The sequence below is a fragment of the Typopeltis vanoorti genome, chromosome 17 (genome assembly GCF_054136105.1).
Source record: "Typopeltis vanoorti isolate ZY-2024b chromosome 17, IOZ_Tvanoo_1.0, whole genome shotgun sequence".
NCBI classification, from domain to species: domain Eukaryota; kingdom Metazoa; phylum Arthropoda; class Arachnida; order Uropygi; family Thelyphonidae; genus Typopeltis; species Typopeltis vanoorti.
This window is the reverse complement of record NC_143565.1, coordinates 95,370,870-95,385,494: the sequence shown is the minus strand read 5'-3', so window position 1 is coordinate 95,385,494 and position 14,625 is coordinate 95,370,870. Positions and strand designations below refer to the sequence as shown.

The 14,625-nt window shown below is 35.5% G+C and overlaps 1 protein-coding gene across 7 annotated transcripts in view; it reads right to left on the bottom strand.

The window, feature by feature from the left end:
• LOC150097660 (serrate RNA effector molecule homolog B-like) overlaps nt 1–14,625 on the bottom strand; it is a 335,617-nt gene that overhangs the window by 55,162 nt on the left and 265,830 nt on the right. For all 7 annotated transcript variants that reach the window (XM_090407120.1, XM_090407123.1, XM_090407118.1 and 4 more), the window contains one exon: nt 9,842–9,950. In XM_090407120.1, coding sequence (XP_090263246.1) covers nt 9,842–9,950 — 109 coding nt within the window. The remainder of the gene's footprint in view (nt 1–9,841; nt 9,951–14,625) is intronic.

The window sequence follows — 14,625 nt, the reverse complement described above, 5'->3', positions numbered from 1 at the left end:
TAAACGTAGTTAGAGATGATAAAGGTGATATGAAAATGGTAGAAAAAGATAATCTTGAAGTATGGAGTAATTACTTTGAAAAACTGCTAAATGAAACAAGCAGTGATCAAAGCACAGTGATAAAAAACACTGACCTGGCATGCAGTCAGGAATACACATCCATACTTGAAGTAGAAATAGCCATCAAAGGCTTAAAATGTGGAAAGGCAGCAGGAATAGATGATATTCGACCAGAAATGCTGAAGTATGGTGGTATAAAAGTCTTACAGTGGCTGCACTGCATAGTTCAGAAAGCCTGGACAGAGGGACGAATTCCCGATGATTGGAGTAGAGCTCTCATAGTACCCATATATAAAATGGGAAATAAAACTGAATGTGAGAATTACAGAGGTATTTCCCTACTGAGTGTTTCTAGTAAGATTTATACTAGTATACTTGAGAAATGGTTGAGAAGAATTGTGGAAGAAAAGCTTGGTAAAGAACAAGCCGGATTCAGGCCAAATAGAGGCTGTCAGGATCAGATCTTCACATTACGACTAATAATCGAGAAAGCAAGGGAATATAACAAAGATCTGTATTTAAGTTTTGTCGATTTGGAAAAGGAATATGACAAGGTGCCAAGAGAGAAGCTATTCAATACACTGCAGTTATATGGTGTGAATGGGGCATTATATCAAGCAACACTTAGTCTTTATTTGAGTTGTGAGTCAGCAGTTAGAATTGAAGGAAGTACAGGAAGATGGTTTAATGTTAAATCTGGTGTGAGACAAGGATGTACATTATCCCCTCTGTTATTCATTATCTATATGGATCACATTATGAAGGAAAGTGGTATTAAACATGATATAAAAATTGGAGATGTTAATGTCAGCTCTTTGCTTTATGCAGACGATGTTATACTTCTAAATAAATCTGCTACAAGTCTGCAAGATTCTCTGACTAAATTGAATAGCTGTTGTAATAGATATGGTATGAAGGTCAGCAATAAAAAGACAAAGACAATGAAAATAGGCAGAATCATCGAAAATGTAAACTGTGTTGTGAATGGAGAACCTGTGGAACAAGTAAAACATTTCAGCTACTTAGGCACGATTTTTACTGAAGATGGTAAATTGAATATAGAAATAGACAACAGAATCAGGAAAGCTGGTATGGTGGGAGGTCAACTGAATAAATTCATATGGAATAAGAGTTAAATTAGTCGGAACACTAAATTAGCTGTATACAAGACAGTATTCAAACCAGTTTTAACTTATGGATCTGAGAGCTGGGTCAGAAGTAAAACACTGGACCAAAGACTAGAGACCGCAGATATGAGAGTCCTGAGAAAGATGAGAGGCGTGAACAGATGGCATCAATGGCAATATCATATTAAAAATGAGGATATTAGGAAAGAACTCGACATTGTCAGCATCCAGGAATGCGTTAGCAGAGCTAATCTCAGGTGGTATGGTCACTTAAACAGAATGGGCAAAGAAAGATTAGCAAAACAAGTGTTCTCTGCCAGGTTGGCAGGAAAACGACTGAGAGGAAGACCAAGATATAGGTGGATTGATACGGTACAAAGTGCCTTAGACGATAGAAATATAAGATCTGATAATGTTGGAGTCTTGACAAGTAACAGACTGATTTGGAGGAAAATTGTAGATAGGAAGTTAGTAATGATGTAATTTTTTCATGTAGTACTGTCATATCCTGTACACCCCTTGAGGGTACATGGCAGGAATTTGATGATGATGATGTTGAACTCTGAATTGTAATTTATTTACCATTTTTTAATAATTCATTATTGATATTATCTAGACCTGATGATTTTCTATTTTTTAATTTTTTAATTGCATTTTCAATTTCTGTTATTCCAATTTTCATTTCTGTTGTATTTATTTCTTCTTCTTGATTTGTTTGTTTACCTAGTTCTACTTTTGTTTCAACTGTTTGGTTATAAAGGTTTTTAAAATAATTTTTTAATTCCTCTATTTCTACTTTTAATATTGGGATATATTCTGCTTCTTCCTTCTTTTGTGTATTAATAAATCTGCAGTGATATTAAAAACTTTGTTTCTGTATACCATAGAAATCATGTTCAAGTTCTTTTGTATATGATTCCAAAAACTGATTTTTGCTTTCTATTTTCTTTTGATTAACTTTATTTCTTTATATCATCATCAAATTCCTGACATGTACCCTCAAGGGGTGTACAGGATATGATAGTACTACATGAAAAATTTACATCATTACTAACTTCCTATCTACAATTTTTCTCCAAATCAGTCTGTTACTTGTGAAGACTCCAACATTATCAGATCTTATATTTCTATTGTCTAAGGTACTTTGTACCATATCAATCCACCTATATCTTGCTTCCTCTGGGTCGTTTTGCTGCTAACTTGGCAGAGAACACTTGTTTTGCTAATCTTTCTTCGCCCATTCTGTTTAAGTGACCATACCACCGGAGATTAGCTCTGCTAACGCATTCCTGGATGCTGACAATGTCAAGTTCTTTCCTAATATCCCTGTTTTTAATATGATATTACCACTGATGCCATCTGTTCACGCCTATAATCTTTCTCAGGACTCCAGTCTTTGGTTAAGTGTTTTACTTCTGACCCAGCTCTCAGATCCATAAGTTAAACCTGGTTTGAACACTGTCTTGTATACAGCTAATTTAGTGTCCCGACTAATTTCTCTCTTATTCCATATGAATTTATTCAATTGACTTCCAACGATACCAGCTTTGTCGATTTTGTTGTCTATTTCCATATTAAATTTACCATCTTCACTAAAAATTGTGCCTAAGTAGCTGAAATGTTTTACTTGTTCCACAGGTTCCCCATTCAAAACACAGTTGACATTTTCAACAATTCTACCTATTTTGGTTGTCTTTTTAATGCTGACCTTCACATTCCATATATATTACAACAGTTATTCAATTTAGTCAGGAAATCTTGCAAACTCATAGCGGATTTATTTAGAAGTATAACATCGTCCGCATAAAGCAAAGATCTGACATCTCCAATTCTGATATCATGTTTAATACCACTTTCCTTCATAATATGATCCATATAGATAATGAATAACAGAGGGGATAATGCACAGCCTTGTCTCACACCAGATTTAACATTAAACCATCTTCCTGTACTTCCTTCAATTCTAACTGCTGACTTACAATTCAAATAAAGACTAAGTATTGCTTGATATAATGCCCCATTCACACCATATAACTGCAGCGCATTGAATAGCTTTTCTCTTGGTACCTTGTCATACGCCTTTTCCAAATCGACAAAACTTAAATACAGATCTCTGTTATATTCCCATGCTTTCTTGACTAATTGTCGTAAAGTGAAGATCTGATCCTGACAACCTCTATTTGCCCTGAATCCAGCTTGTTCTTCACCAAGCTTATCTTCCACAATTCTTCTCAACCGTTTTTCTCAAGTATACTTGCATAAATCTCACCAAGCACACTCAGTAAGGAAATACCCCTGTAATTCTCACATTCAGTTTTATTTCCCTTTTTATATATGGGTACTATGAGAGCTCTACTCCAATCATCGGGAATTCATCCCTCTGTCCAAACTTTCTGAACTATGCAGTGCAGCCACTGTAAGTCTTTTATAACACCATACTTCAGCATTTCTGGTCAAATATCATCTACTCCTGCTGCCTTTCCACATTTCAAGCCTTTGATGGCTTTTTCTACTTCAAGAATGGATATGTATATCTGACTGTATGTCTGTTGAGTGTTTTTTACCACTGTGATATCACTGCTTGTTTCATTTAGCAATTTTTCAAAGTAATTACTCCATACTTCAAGGATATCTTTTTCTCCTTCTCATGTCACCTTTATCATCTCTAATCTTTACAGCACTCTTTCCTCCATTTCTGAGATTCTTCAACAACCTCCAGGATATTTGGCACCTTCTTGATATTTATTTTCTATGTTCTTGCCAAAGTCCTCCCATGACTTTTGTTTAGCTAGTTTTACACAGTGTTTCGCTTTCTTACATTTGTCTCTGTATTCTCTAAGAGCAAAAGCTGACTTATTTGCCAGGAACTTTTGATATGCTTTCTTCTTTTCCTTCACTGCCTCTTTAACTTCCTGTGTCCACCATGCAGTTCTGATTTTTCATTCCTTGCAGACAACCTCACTACATGCCTTTCTGGCTGAATCAATCAGGGTTTTCTTCAAGGCTTGCCACTGAACCTCAAAGGTTTGGTTCCTGTTCTCAAACACTTTCATTTTTTCTTGAATAATCTTTGTGTATTTTAGTCTACAGTTCATATTTGAGAGCTGCTCAACTTTTATTCACTTTAAAACTTTCTTACATGTTATTCTTTTCAATATGAAATTCAATTTTATCCTGCTCAAGACTAAATAGTGATCGCTTCCAATTTCAAATCTTCTGTACACTGATGTCCTGCACCAGGGAGAAAACATCACTATCAACAATAACATAGTCAATGAGACTTTTCTTATTCCTAGCTTCTTCTCTCCATGTGAATTTGTGCACATTTTTATGCTGGAAAATGGTGTTAGTAATAACCAGTCCATGTCCTGAGAAGAAATCCAACAGGTATTTGCCATTATTGTTAGCTTTGCTCTTTTCTCCAAATCTTCTCAAAATATTTTTGTATGTCTGACAATCATTTCCTACTCTGCTATTTAGAACCCGAACAAGGACCAACTTTTCCTTTTTCATTGTGTCAGTTGGTTTTTCTAAAGCATCAAAAAATTCCTGCAATTGTACCTTAGTAGAATCTTCTGTCGGACCATAGGCACAAATAAGTCTCATTGTCCAGTTCTCCATTCTCATATTTACCACATCACTCTACTTGAGATTGCCTGCCATTCAAGAAGATTAGCATCATATTTTGTGTTGAATACTATGGCTACTCCTTCTTTTCCTTGATTGTCATTTCTTGAATATAACATTTTGTATTTATTGCTCAGAAAGATCTCACCAGGTTTTATCTTTTTTTTTATTTCAGTCACCCCTATTATGTTGATCTGGTACTTATGTAATTCTTCAGCTAGCTCCATTTTTTAGCCATTCAGGCTTCTTATAATGTCCAATACTGTACTGATCTTTAACTCTGGTGATGTTGAGTTGGGGTGTGCGTTCAGATTTGTTCCAGTAGCTGACCTTTCGCTGTTCACCCCTGGTGAAAACAATGGGGGCCTTGTTTAACCGGGCAACGCCCCAGCCAGCATAAAATTTTTTCATGTTGTACCATCATTTTGTATATTGGTTTAAGCCAATAAGAATACAATTTGGTCAGCTAAATCCCAAATTGCCAGTCCATCCTCGATCGTTCAGTATCCAGGTAGATACCCAACAGGGTGCACCACGAGAAGCTGAGGATTGGACATTAGGTCAGAAGCCCTGGTCGGTTCTCAGCATTCTTTTAAAGGCTATGTGGAGGTCTCCTCTCAGTTATACAGCTTTGACCCATATTCATTCCAATTATTTGTTGTTTTCATTTGTAGATATTTTTCTTTTGTTAATATTTTTATTTCTTCATTAAACTATGGAGTCCATCTTCTTGATTTTGGTATTTTTTTTTTACCCCTAATACTCCTGTTGCTATTTCAGTTAAATTTGTTTTAAAAATCTTCCAGTTATCTTCTACATGTTGTTCGCTGCTTAATGGGTTATCTTGGAACTTTTGTTTTAATCTATTGTAGTATAATGTTTTTAAACTTTCTTCTTTTAATAATTCTTTAAATTTTATTTTGCCATTGTGTTGGTTTTCTTTATAGAAAATGGTATTTAGATTTTCTTTAGGATGATAGTATGATGTAAAATCAGATGTTACACAAGGATGTACATTATCTTCACTCTTATTGATCATCTATATCGATCACATTATGAAAGAAAGGTGATATTAAACCTGATATTGGAATTCTGCTTCCTCTTTATAAGTGCTTTTATCTCACTTAGTGCAGGGTCCACTATGATTATGCGACTGTGGTAAAACCAACTGGCATGTTGCAGAAGCCGGTTTCGGGGGAAAGGGGGAACAATTTTTATGACTGTAGAAGTGTGTGTGTTCATGGGGGACAAAAAACCTGAATTTCCAGGTGAAAAAACCACCCACCTCCGTATGAGACCAGCTAACTCACCTTCAGTTTAAAGAGACCAGATAAAGGTTCCCCATGTCTTGAACAGGAATCAAATTCAGGTCTTTCTGACCAAAGGGCTTCATCTATACTGACTGAGCTATGGAGACTCAAATCTGAGCCTCCATAGCTCAGTGCAAGTCTCCAGGATTCTCTAACTAAACTGAATAACAGCTGTAACAAATATAAAGACTAAAACAAATATATAGAGACTAAAAACCCGTGAAAATAAGCAGGAACATAGAAAGCTTCGGCTGCATTCTTAATGGAGAGCCTACAGAACAAGTAAAATATTTCCACTATTTAGGTGCAGTTTTTAGTGAAGATGGCAAATTAAATTTAGAAATAGAAAACAGAATAAGTAATGCTGGTATGGTGGGGAGGCCAGCTGAATAAATTTATATGGAATAAGAGAGAAATCAGACAAAATGCTAAACTAGCAGTATACACCCTCTGTCCAAAAAGAAACCGAACTTTTGATAGAAAATAAAACATAGGCCAATTATAATTATTCAAATAATTTATTTCAATCAATGTACTCTCCCTCAGCTTCGATAAAGCGTTTGGCACAGTCAATTAATTTGTTAAATGAGTTTTTTTTATATCAGTTTTTGGGATACTGTTGAGGGTTGTGGTTACTTCTGCTTGAACGTTTTCAATGGCTTTCCTTTCATCGGCAAATGAAGTCGGGAGAAGAGAAAGAAGTCAAAGGGTGCTAAATCAGGTGAATATGGCAAGTGATCCAATACACAAACTTGGTTTTTGCTCAAAAACTGTCTCACAATGTTCGAATGATGAAATGGTGCATTATCGTGCAAAAGTGACCACTGCCTGCATCACGATATTCATGCTGTACGCGAAGAATTCTCATTATCAATTGCTTCAAAACTTCGAGATAAAACTCACCACTGACCGTTTGGCCAGGCGGAATGAATTCTTTGTGGATAATGCCCTTGGAATCGTAGAAACAAATCAGCATTATCTTTACTTTTGACTTCTCCAAGCGACTTTTTTTTGATTGTCCCTCTTCTGGTGGTCTCCACTCAGCACTCTGTTTCAGGCTCATACTCAAAACACTATGTTTTGTCACCAGTAACGATAGTTTTAAGGAAGTTTGAGTCCTCACGAGTGGTTTCAATGAGATCCTTGCAGTGTTCAATTTGATACATTTTTTGGTCGTCGGTCAACTTGTGGGAAATAAATCGTGAATTCAATTTACTAAGGCCTAAACTCTAGGTCAAAATGCTGCAAAGTTGATTTTGGAATCCCCAATTCATCTTCAATCAATCTCACTGATAATTTCAGGTTTTTTTTGAGGAAATCACGCACTTTTTGGATGTTAACTTTGCTCAGTCCAGTTTTTGGATGGCCCGGCTTTTCATCATTCTCAAGCATCTCACGACCACTTTGAAATCGCTTAAACCACTCATAAACTTGAGTACGGGATAAGCATTCATCACTGCATGCTTTTTGAATGTCCGCGCGGTTAGCCTAGTGGCTTTGCGCTTCGCAACCATATGCCTGGGGAAGGAGTGTCCTAGGTTCGATTCCCGTCGGAGACGTGAGGAGCTGAAGGATCTTCCTCAGCCATAGCCAAGTTAGCCGGTCTTGGGCGCGGGCAGTAGGGTTTTTTCCGCCAGTTTATCTAGTGTTTTTCATCCCGCAAGCAGGCAAACCGGCCCCATGAACACACAGGGATACAGCCAAGAATACCTTGAGGCATAGGAGTGACCATTCTATCCCCGTATTTCGGTTACGAAATCCAAGCATGCTTGGAAGGTTGTGGGCCTTAAAGGCCTGTTAAAGCCATTGGGATAGATAGATAGATGCTTTTTGAAGCATTTGATGCATTTCAGTAAAATTTACCAAGTTTAACACAAAAGTCAATCGCAGTTCTCCGTTTGAAACTCATTTTCCAATCATTTGTCAAAACACAGTCACTTTTGGCACTATAACTCGGCTTCTAATGAAACAAAAGTCATAAATAGTTGAGACAATATGGCAATGACACAATTTTTTCGACAACAAAAAAATACAACAGGTGGCGTTACTAGTTTCTTCTATTTTCGAAAAGTTCAGTTTCTTTTTGGAGAGGGCATACAATGACAATGCAGTATACAAAGACAGTGTTCAAACCAGTTTTAAGTTATTTATCTGAGAATTGGGTTAGAACTAGAGCACTTGATTAAAGATTAGAGGCCACAGATATAAAAGTTCTTAGAAAAATTATGGGGCTTGAACAGATGGCATCAATGGCAGAATCATATTAAAAATGAAGACATTAGGAAGGAACTCAGCATTGTTTGCATTCAAGAATGTGAGCAAGGCTAATGTAAGGTGACATGGTCACTTAAATAGAATAGGAGATGAAAGGTTGGCAAAGGCAGGTGTTTGCTGCTAGGATGGCAGGAAAAAGATACAGAGGAAGACCATGGTCTAGGTGGATTGATTCTGTCAAAAGTGCTTGAGAATAACGAAATGTTAGATGTGACAATATTGAAATGCTGACAGGTAATAAACTAATTTGGAGGAAAATTGTTGATAGGAGATTAATAGTAAAGAAAACTTAATCATGTAGTGCTGTCATAGTAGCCAGCCTGAAGTGCTGAAATTGATAATGATGCCTATTTATTCATCCAAATTTACCTGATATGGTTCTGGATTGCGTATAGAATAAATAAAAAAAATTACACGCACACACGCACACACACACACACACACAAGGTCTGACACAAAAAAAAAAAAAAAAAACTAACCCTATCACTTGGGAACGGGGAGTGGGAGAAATACAGAGAACGTGTGTTGAAATATAGACATTTTCTTACCCTCAGTCAAAAAATGTTGGAGTGCAAGAGTGAACAGCAAGTTAACATCAATGTTGCAAGGAACTGTGTTTGGACTTTTTGCAACACATTAAGAATAAACCAGATTTGTTTGTGATGAAACTTGGATATTTACATATGATCTGAAACCAAGTGACAATCAATGCAGTGGAAATAAGCAACATCTCCTAGACAAAAAAAGCATGCACGAGTCGTTCGAAGTTCAAGGCCATGCTGATTGTCTTCTTCAATATCCAGGGTATTGTAATGGATAGTGGGTTCCCAGCGGCCAGATGGTAAATCAGCAGTATTACCTTGAAGTCTTGACGAAATTGTGAGAACGCGTGAGAAAGAAATGACCAGAATTTTGCACCAAGACAATGCACCAGCCCACAACGCTTTGTCTGTGAAGCAGTTTTTAGATAATTACAATATCACTGTACTTGAGCACCCACCCTATTTGCCAGACCTGGCTCCCTGCGACTTCTACCTCTTCCCAAAGATCAAGTCGGTGCTCAAAGGAACCAAATTTTTTATCAGTAGATGTGAAAGCAAAAGGATGGAGATCCTCAACAGCCTAGCAGAAAATGATCTGCAGAATTGCTTTGAACATTGGCAGCATCGTATGCAGCTGTGTGTCAACTCAGAAGGGAACTATTTTGAAGAAGATCATAGTTGATTTTCTCAATTTGTTAAATAAAAAGAAATACAGGCACAGTCTCGTTTTTTTGTGTCAGACCTTGTATATATATGTATGCAGTTTGATTTGGTTATTTAAAAAAAAAACATCATTCATTAGAATTATCTGCATAGTTAAAGTATTATAAAAATAATCTTACTAAACTAAGAAACCGAACATGTGCAAGTATTTTAATTAAAATAACATAAAAAAGGATACACTTCAGGATCTTTTTTTCCTAATTTAATTGCTTCTTCTTCATCAAATATTAGCTGTGGCTGCAGAAAATGGGCAACTTTTTGTTCTACACCATGAATATATTTGTGAACTAGTTAAAAAAAAAAATAAAAAATGAATACAAAGTACACTTCTAAAACATACTAAAGTTTCTGAAGGGGAAGAATTATTTAAATGGTACCATACAGTAGCAAACAAATTAATCTGAACAAGCTGAATTTTCATGAAGTTTTTGGTTTCAGTTTGGTTTTTGTTTCAGTTCACAATAATTTTGGTTTACTATTTTCAGTTTTGGTTTTAGTTCACCATTTAGGTTGGGTGCTGCATATTTTAACTGTCTCTAAAGACGTTTATTAATTGTGCGTGTTTTTAATGGTATAAACAAGTTGACATTCATAGTGTTTTATTCATTTTGTATAGCTATAAAATGCATACATCCCCAAGAAAGCTTTAAAAAAATATGTATTTTTTCCTCAGCACACATCCATCAAAGTCAAACTGCAAACAAGTATGGTATTGGCTTGAATACTTGTTAATGTAACTTTAAAGAGGTTTAAGGGAGACAGGTACCTCTTTCTCCTGATATAAAAGGAAACTGTAGGCAAAAAAAAAAAAAAAAGAAACTACACTTTCTCAAGATCGTTTAATAGTTAGGAAAAGCAAAAAGAATCCAGAACTGTCTGCTGTAGACTTAAATGGACTCAGCTAGTGGGATTAATGTTTCTGACATGACAGTCCGTCAAAGATTATTAAAGATTTTGACCACTGGAAACTCTTTTTCTATGCAGAAAAAAGAATTTCCAGTGGTCAAAAGTGTACAAAGATTGAACTGTTGAGAAATGGAAGAAGGCCATTTTCTCAAATGAGAGCCATTTCTTTGTCCAAGGAGAACGAGTACAAATCAGCAGCTGAGAAGACTTCTCCCATCCACTTTAACAAGCTCCTAAACACCTAGCTAAAAAGATGTTTTGGAGTTGTTTTATACATGACAGTCGAGGATCACTTGTGGCTGTTGATAGTATGATGAAAAGTGACCAATACATAAAAATATTGGAGAAAAGAGTGGTCCCACAGATCCAGAAAAACAAAGAACTCATCTTCACAGGATCTCACTCCATGCAACACATCAAAAAAAGCGAAAGAGTTCCTGAAATCTCACATCAAATTGCTTCAGTGGCCAGGTAACTCTCCTGACATTATACCAATAGAAAATTTGTAGGCCATAGTGAATAAGAGACATGGAAAATTAAATTGATACAAAGAATAACTTAACATAATTCATTATAAAAGTATGGTTTAGAGATGAAGAAATAACAAAAATGTGTTCTCTATGTTGGTAGAGTCCATGCCTAAGCGAATTAATGAACTTATTAGGAGCAGAGGAGCACATATAAATTATTAGGTAAAGTTCAAGTTTAATTTTTGTACTTATTTTCATGCAAAATTAAAATTTTTCTTTAAAATGCGAGAGTTCAGATTAATTTTTGCTAATGTACAACATATTTCATATTATTATAAGGTACATTCATCCCCCTCCTAATTTTTAAGCTCATAAACTGGTGTGGCATATATACCATATAAAAATATTTATGACAACACTATTTATCCCTATTTCTTTCTGAGTGGTAACATTATGATCATCATAGTGTTTGCCAAATATATATTGAGGGCAGAATACAATGGATATGTATTCTGTTCTCAATTTATACCACAGAAACAGTATGCCAAGAAAGTCACACAAGAGTGAATACAAAAACAAAACTATGAAACTGCTGAAATACAAAAAATTAACATTTAAGTTTGATCTGTCATGATAGTTTGTTACTCACCTGAAGTCATTATGATGAACTAAATATCTCTGAGGTGTTCCCATGAAAAGAAATATAACCTAACTTTTAAAAAAAATGAGACTTAAAATTGTAGTCCAACTTACAAGATAACAGAAAAAAATGTAAAATTGAGACATTCAGTAAGTCGGCTGACTAGAGCACCACAAGTGACAGACAGCATATGCTAATATTGTGATATGTAACCATGTTCAATGGAGACAAAGAATGTAAATTAAGGAAATTTATGAAGTTTGTGTAGGTAACTGGATAAAGAGAAAAAAATAATTGGGTTTAAAAGTTTTAATTCATTATCTATAAAAGTAAATTTTAAACTAAGTTTACTTTTAAAAATAAAAGTAAACTTAGAACTGTTGTTAGATAAAACCACATGGGCTAATTCCTTTTCCTCATATAAAGAAAATTGTTTAATTTTGATATTTATAACTGAAGAATGTTTCAAAGGATCATCTGATGAGAGTTCTATCACGGTTATTATAAATATCCATAATAAAAGAAGAAATGTTTCTTTTAACAAGCCTTTTAGGAGTTGTTAGAAAATCTGAAATGAAGTAAGGAAAAACAGTTTTTTTTCTTTGAATATCCTACAATTTCAGTTTCTAATAGCTTTTCCTTACTTTGGCAGTGATATAGACGTGCTGCCTGGATATTTTCCAGAGAATCTACCTCTGTTTAATCATTTAGTCTTTTTTTTTTTTTTTTTTTTTGAAAACTAAAATACTCCCTTCTTCAGTTTTTATATTTTGCTTATTCACTGAATGTAATCTATTCTGACTTCTAAGCTTTTTCAGTTATTTTCACATTGTTTGGCTTAAGCATCCAAGAGAACACATTGAATCCTCACTTTCAAATATCAGCTATCTATTTGATTACTGTTTAAACAAAAATATGCAGGTAATTTGGAGTTAAGACCAAATTATATGCTATACCGGCTGAATCACACAGAAAATAGGATGGTAAACAGCCACATCATGATGGTGGGCCTGTAATATCAAAGTATACGCTATTTTTGTAAGGGAGCCAGAGGAAGTAGCAAAAAGTCAGCTATTGGCAAATCCTCAAGTACAACAGAAGACAGATAGATGGAATTGGCATAAGCATTAACAAAAAAGAGATGGAGCTAACAGAAGAATTATGAAACCATGTCAATAATTACTGACATTACTGAGACAAAAGAATAAAGTAGGCAAAATGCTTCTAAATAATAAGAAGATTGAGTCAAGTACTAAGAATCAGGGAAGGAGAGAGAGAGTAGATTATAGTATCCGATACTGAAGATGAACTTTCTGAATAGAAGCTTATTTCAAATAGAATGGTATAGGAATATTTAAAAATGGAAATTATGTAATAATCTCAAAAAAGATTCAACATAGCAAAGAAATGGAGAGGGAGAGAGAGAGCAGCTGAAAAAAACAAGGTAATTCTTATTAGAGACTAAAACAAGAGAATAGGAAAAAGGAATTTCTTGAAATAGCAAAGACATTGCTTCACTGCATGATGAGACCTATAAAAGTTGAGAATAAGCTGGATAGTGACCCTCCCACAATGCACAGCACCATGCATGTCAGAAAGGAAGTGTGCTTTGTATTATGGGCTAGTAACGTAACTGATGTGAAGCCATCAGCCTCTATATACAAGTAGCCTAGTCATGAAGATATATTATGAGCAAACTTTGTTTCCTTTCTTGGCAAGTACAATTTATTTTCTACAGATTGCATCATTGTAGTATTTAGGGCTAAATCTCAACGTCTATAACACTAATTAAATAAATTCTCTAGCCATTGCAATGTGGATTACATGAAAATTCAGAAATCCAGTTGGTCTGCAGAAAACCTTGACATTTCCAAAGTTTTCGACTGTGTGTGGCATCAAGGCCTACTAAACAAACTGCCATCTTTTAGTCTCATGGTCAAACTCTATAATGGTCACAATAACAACTAATCCTATCCACAGTTTTACAAATGACAGTACTCTCCACTCATCCTATACATTTGACAAACCATGCAGTACTCTCTCACATCCCAGGCTACTAGATCATCTACAACTAGTGCCTTAAACAATGACCTACATACTATTCTTCAATGGGATAAGGACAACCTTGTCACATTCAATGCTACAAAAACAGAGTCTTGCCTTTTCTTGTGCAAAAGATCACAGCTCACCCAGCAGCGTATTTAGGTACAGGCCCGGGCCTAGAGCGGCAAATTTTGAGGGGCAGCACAAATTTCCAGGCTCTCGTTTTTTAGTTATAACATGTTCCTTGTATGATGCATCTACTCACAAGTAGAGAAATATTTTTATTTTCCTCATTGTAAGTTTAGTCTGCAAGCATACTGGCATGTAATCAGATTCTGCATAACTATACAGACCGAGACACGTGCACGGAAAGCTACTGTACTGTTGTCGGTAACTTAACACAAAGGCACCAGGGATTAGTGAATTTGATCCCTTTCTTGCTGAGCACATTGCCAAAATCGGGGGAAAAAAGGAAAAAGTTTCATTTCCTATCTTTCCTTTGCCACGCATGAGGAACTTATTAAAGTAACGATGAGAAAGTAATCAAATTTATTGTGGAAGAACTTAAAATAACGTAGTACTATTCCATAAGTGTTGACTCAACACTAGACTTGTCTCATGTTGATCAGCTGTCCTTCATTGTACGATATGTGAAAGAACATGGAACTTCTGTCGAGCGTTTCTTGAGTTTCATTCCTAATACAAGTCACAAATCTGAAGAGTTACAAGAGGCGGTATTGACTTCACTAAACGAACTTGGAATTGATGCAAATTGCAGGGGGCAGGCATATGATAATGCTAGTAACATGTCAGGCAAGTACACAGGACTGCAAGCAAGAATTCTTGAAATAAATCCACTGGCAGAATTCATACCATGCACTGGATATTCCCTGTCTCAAATTG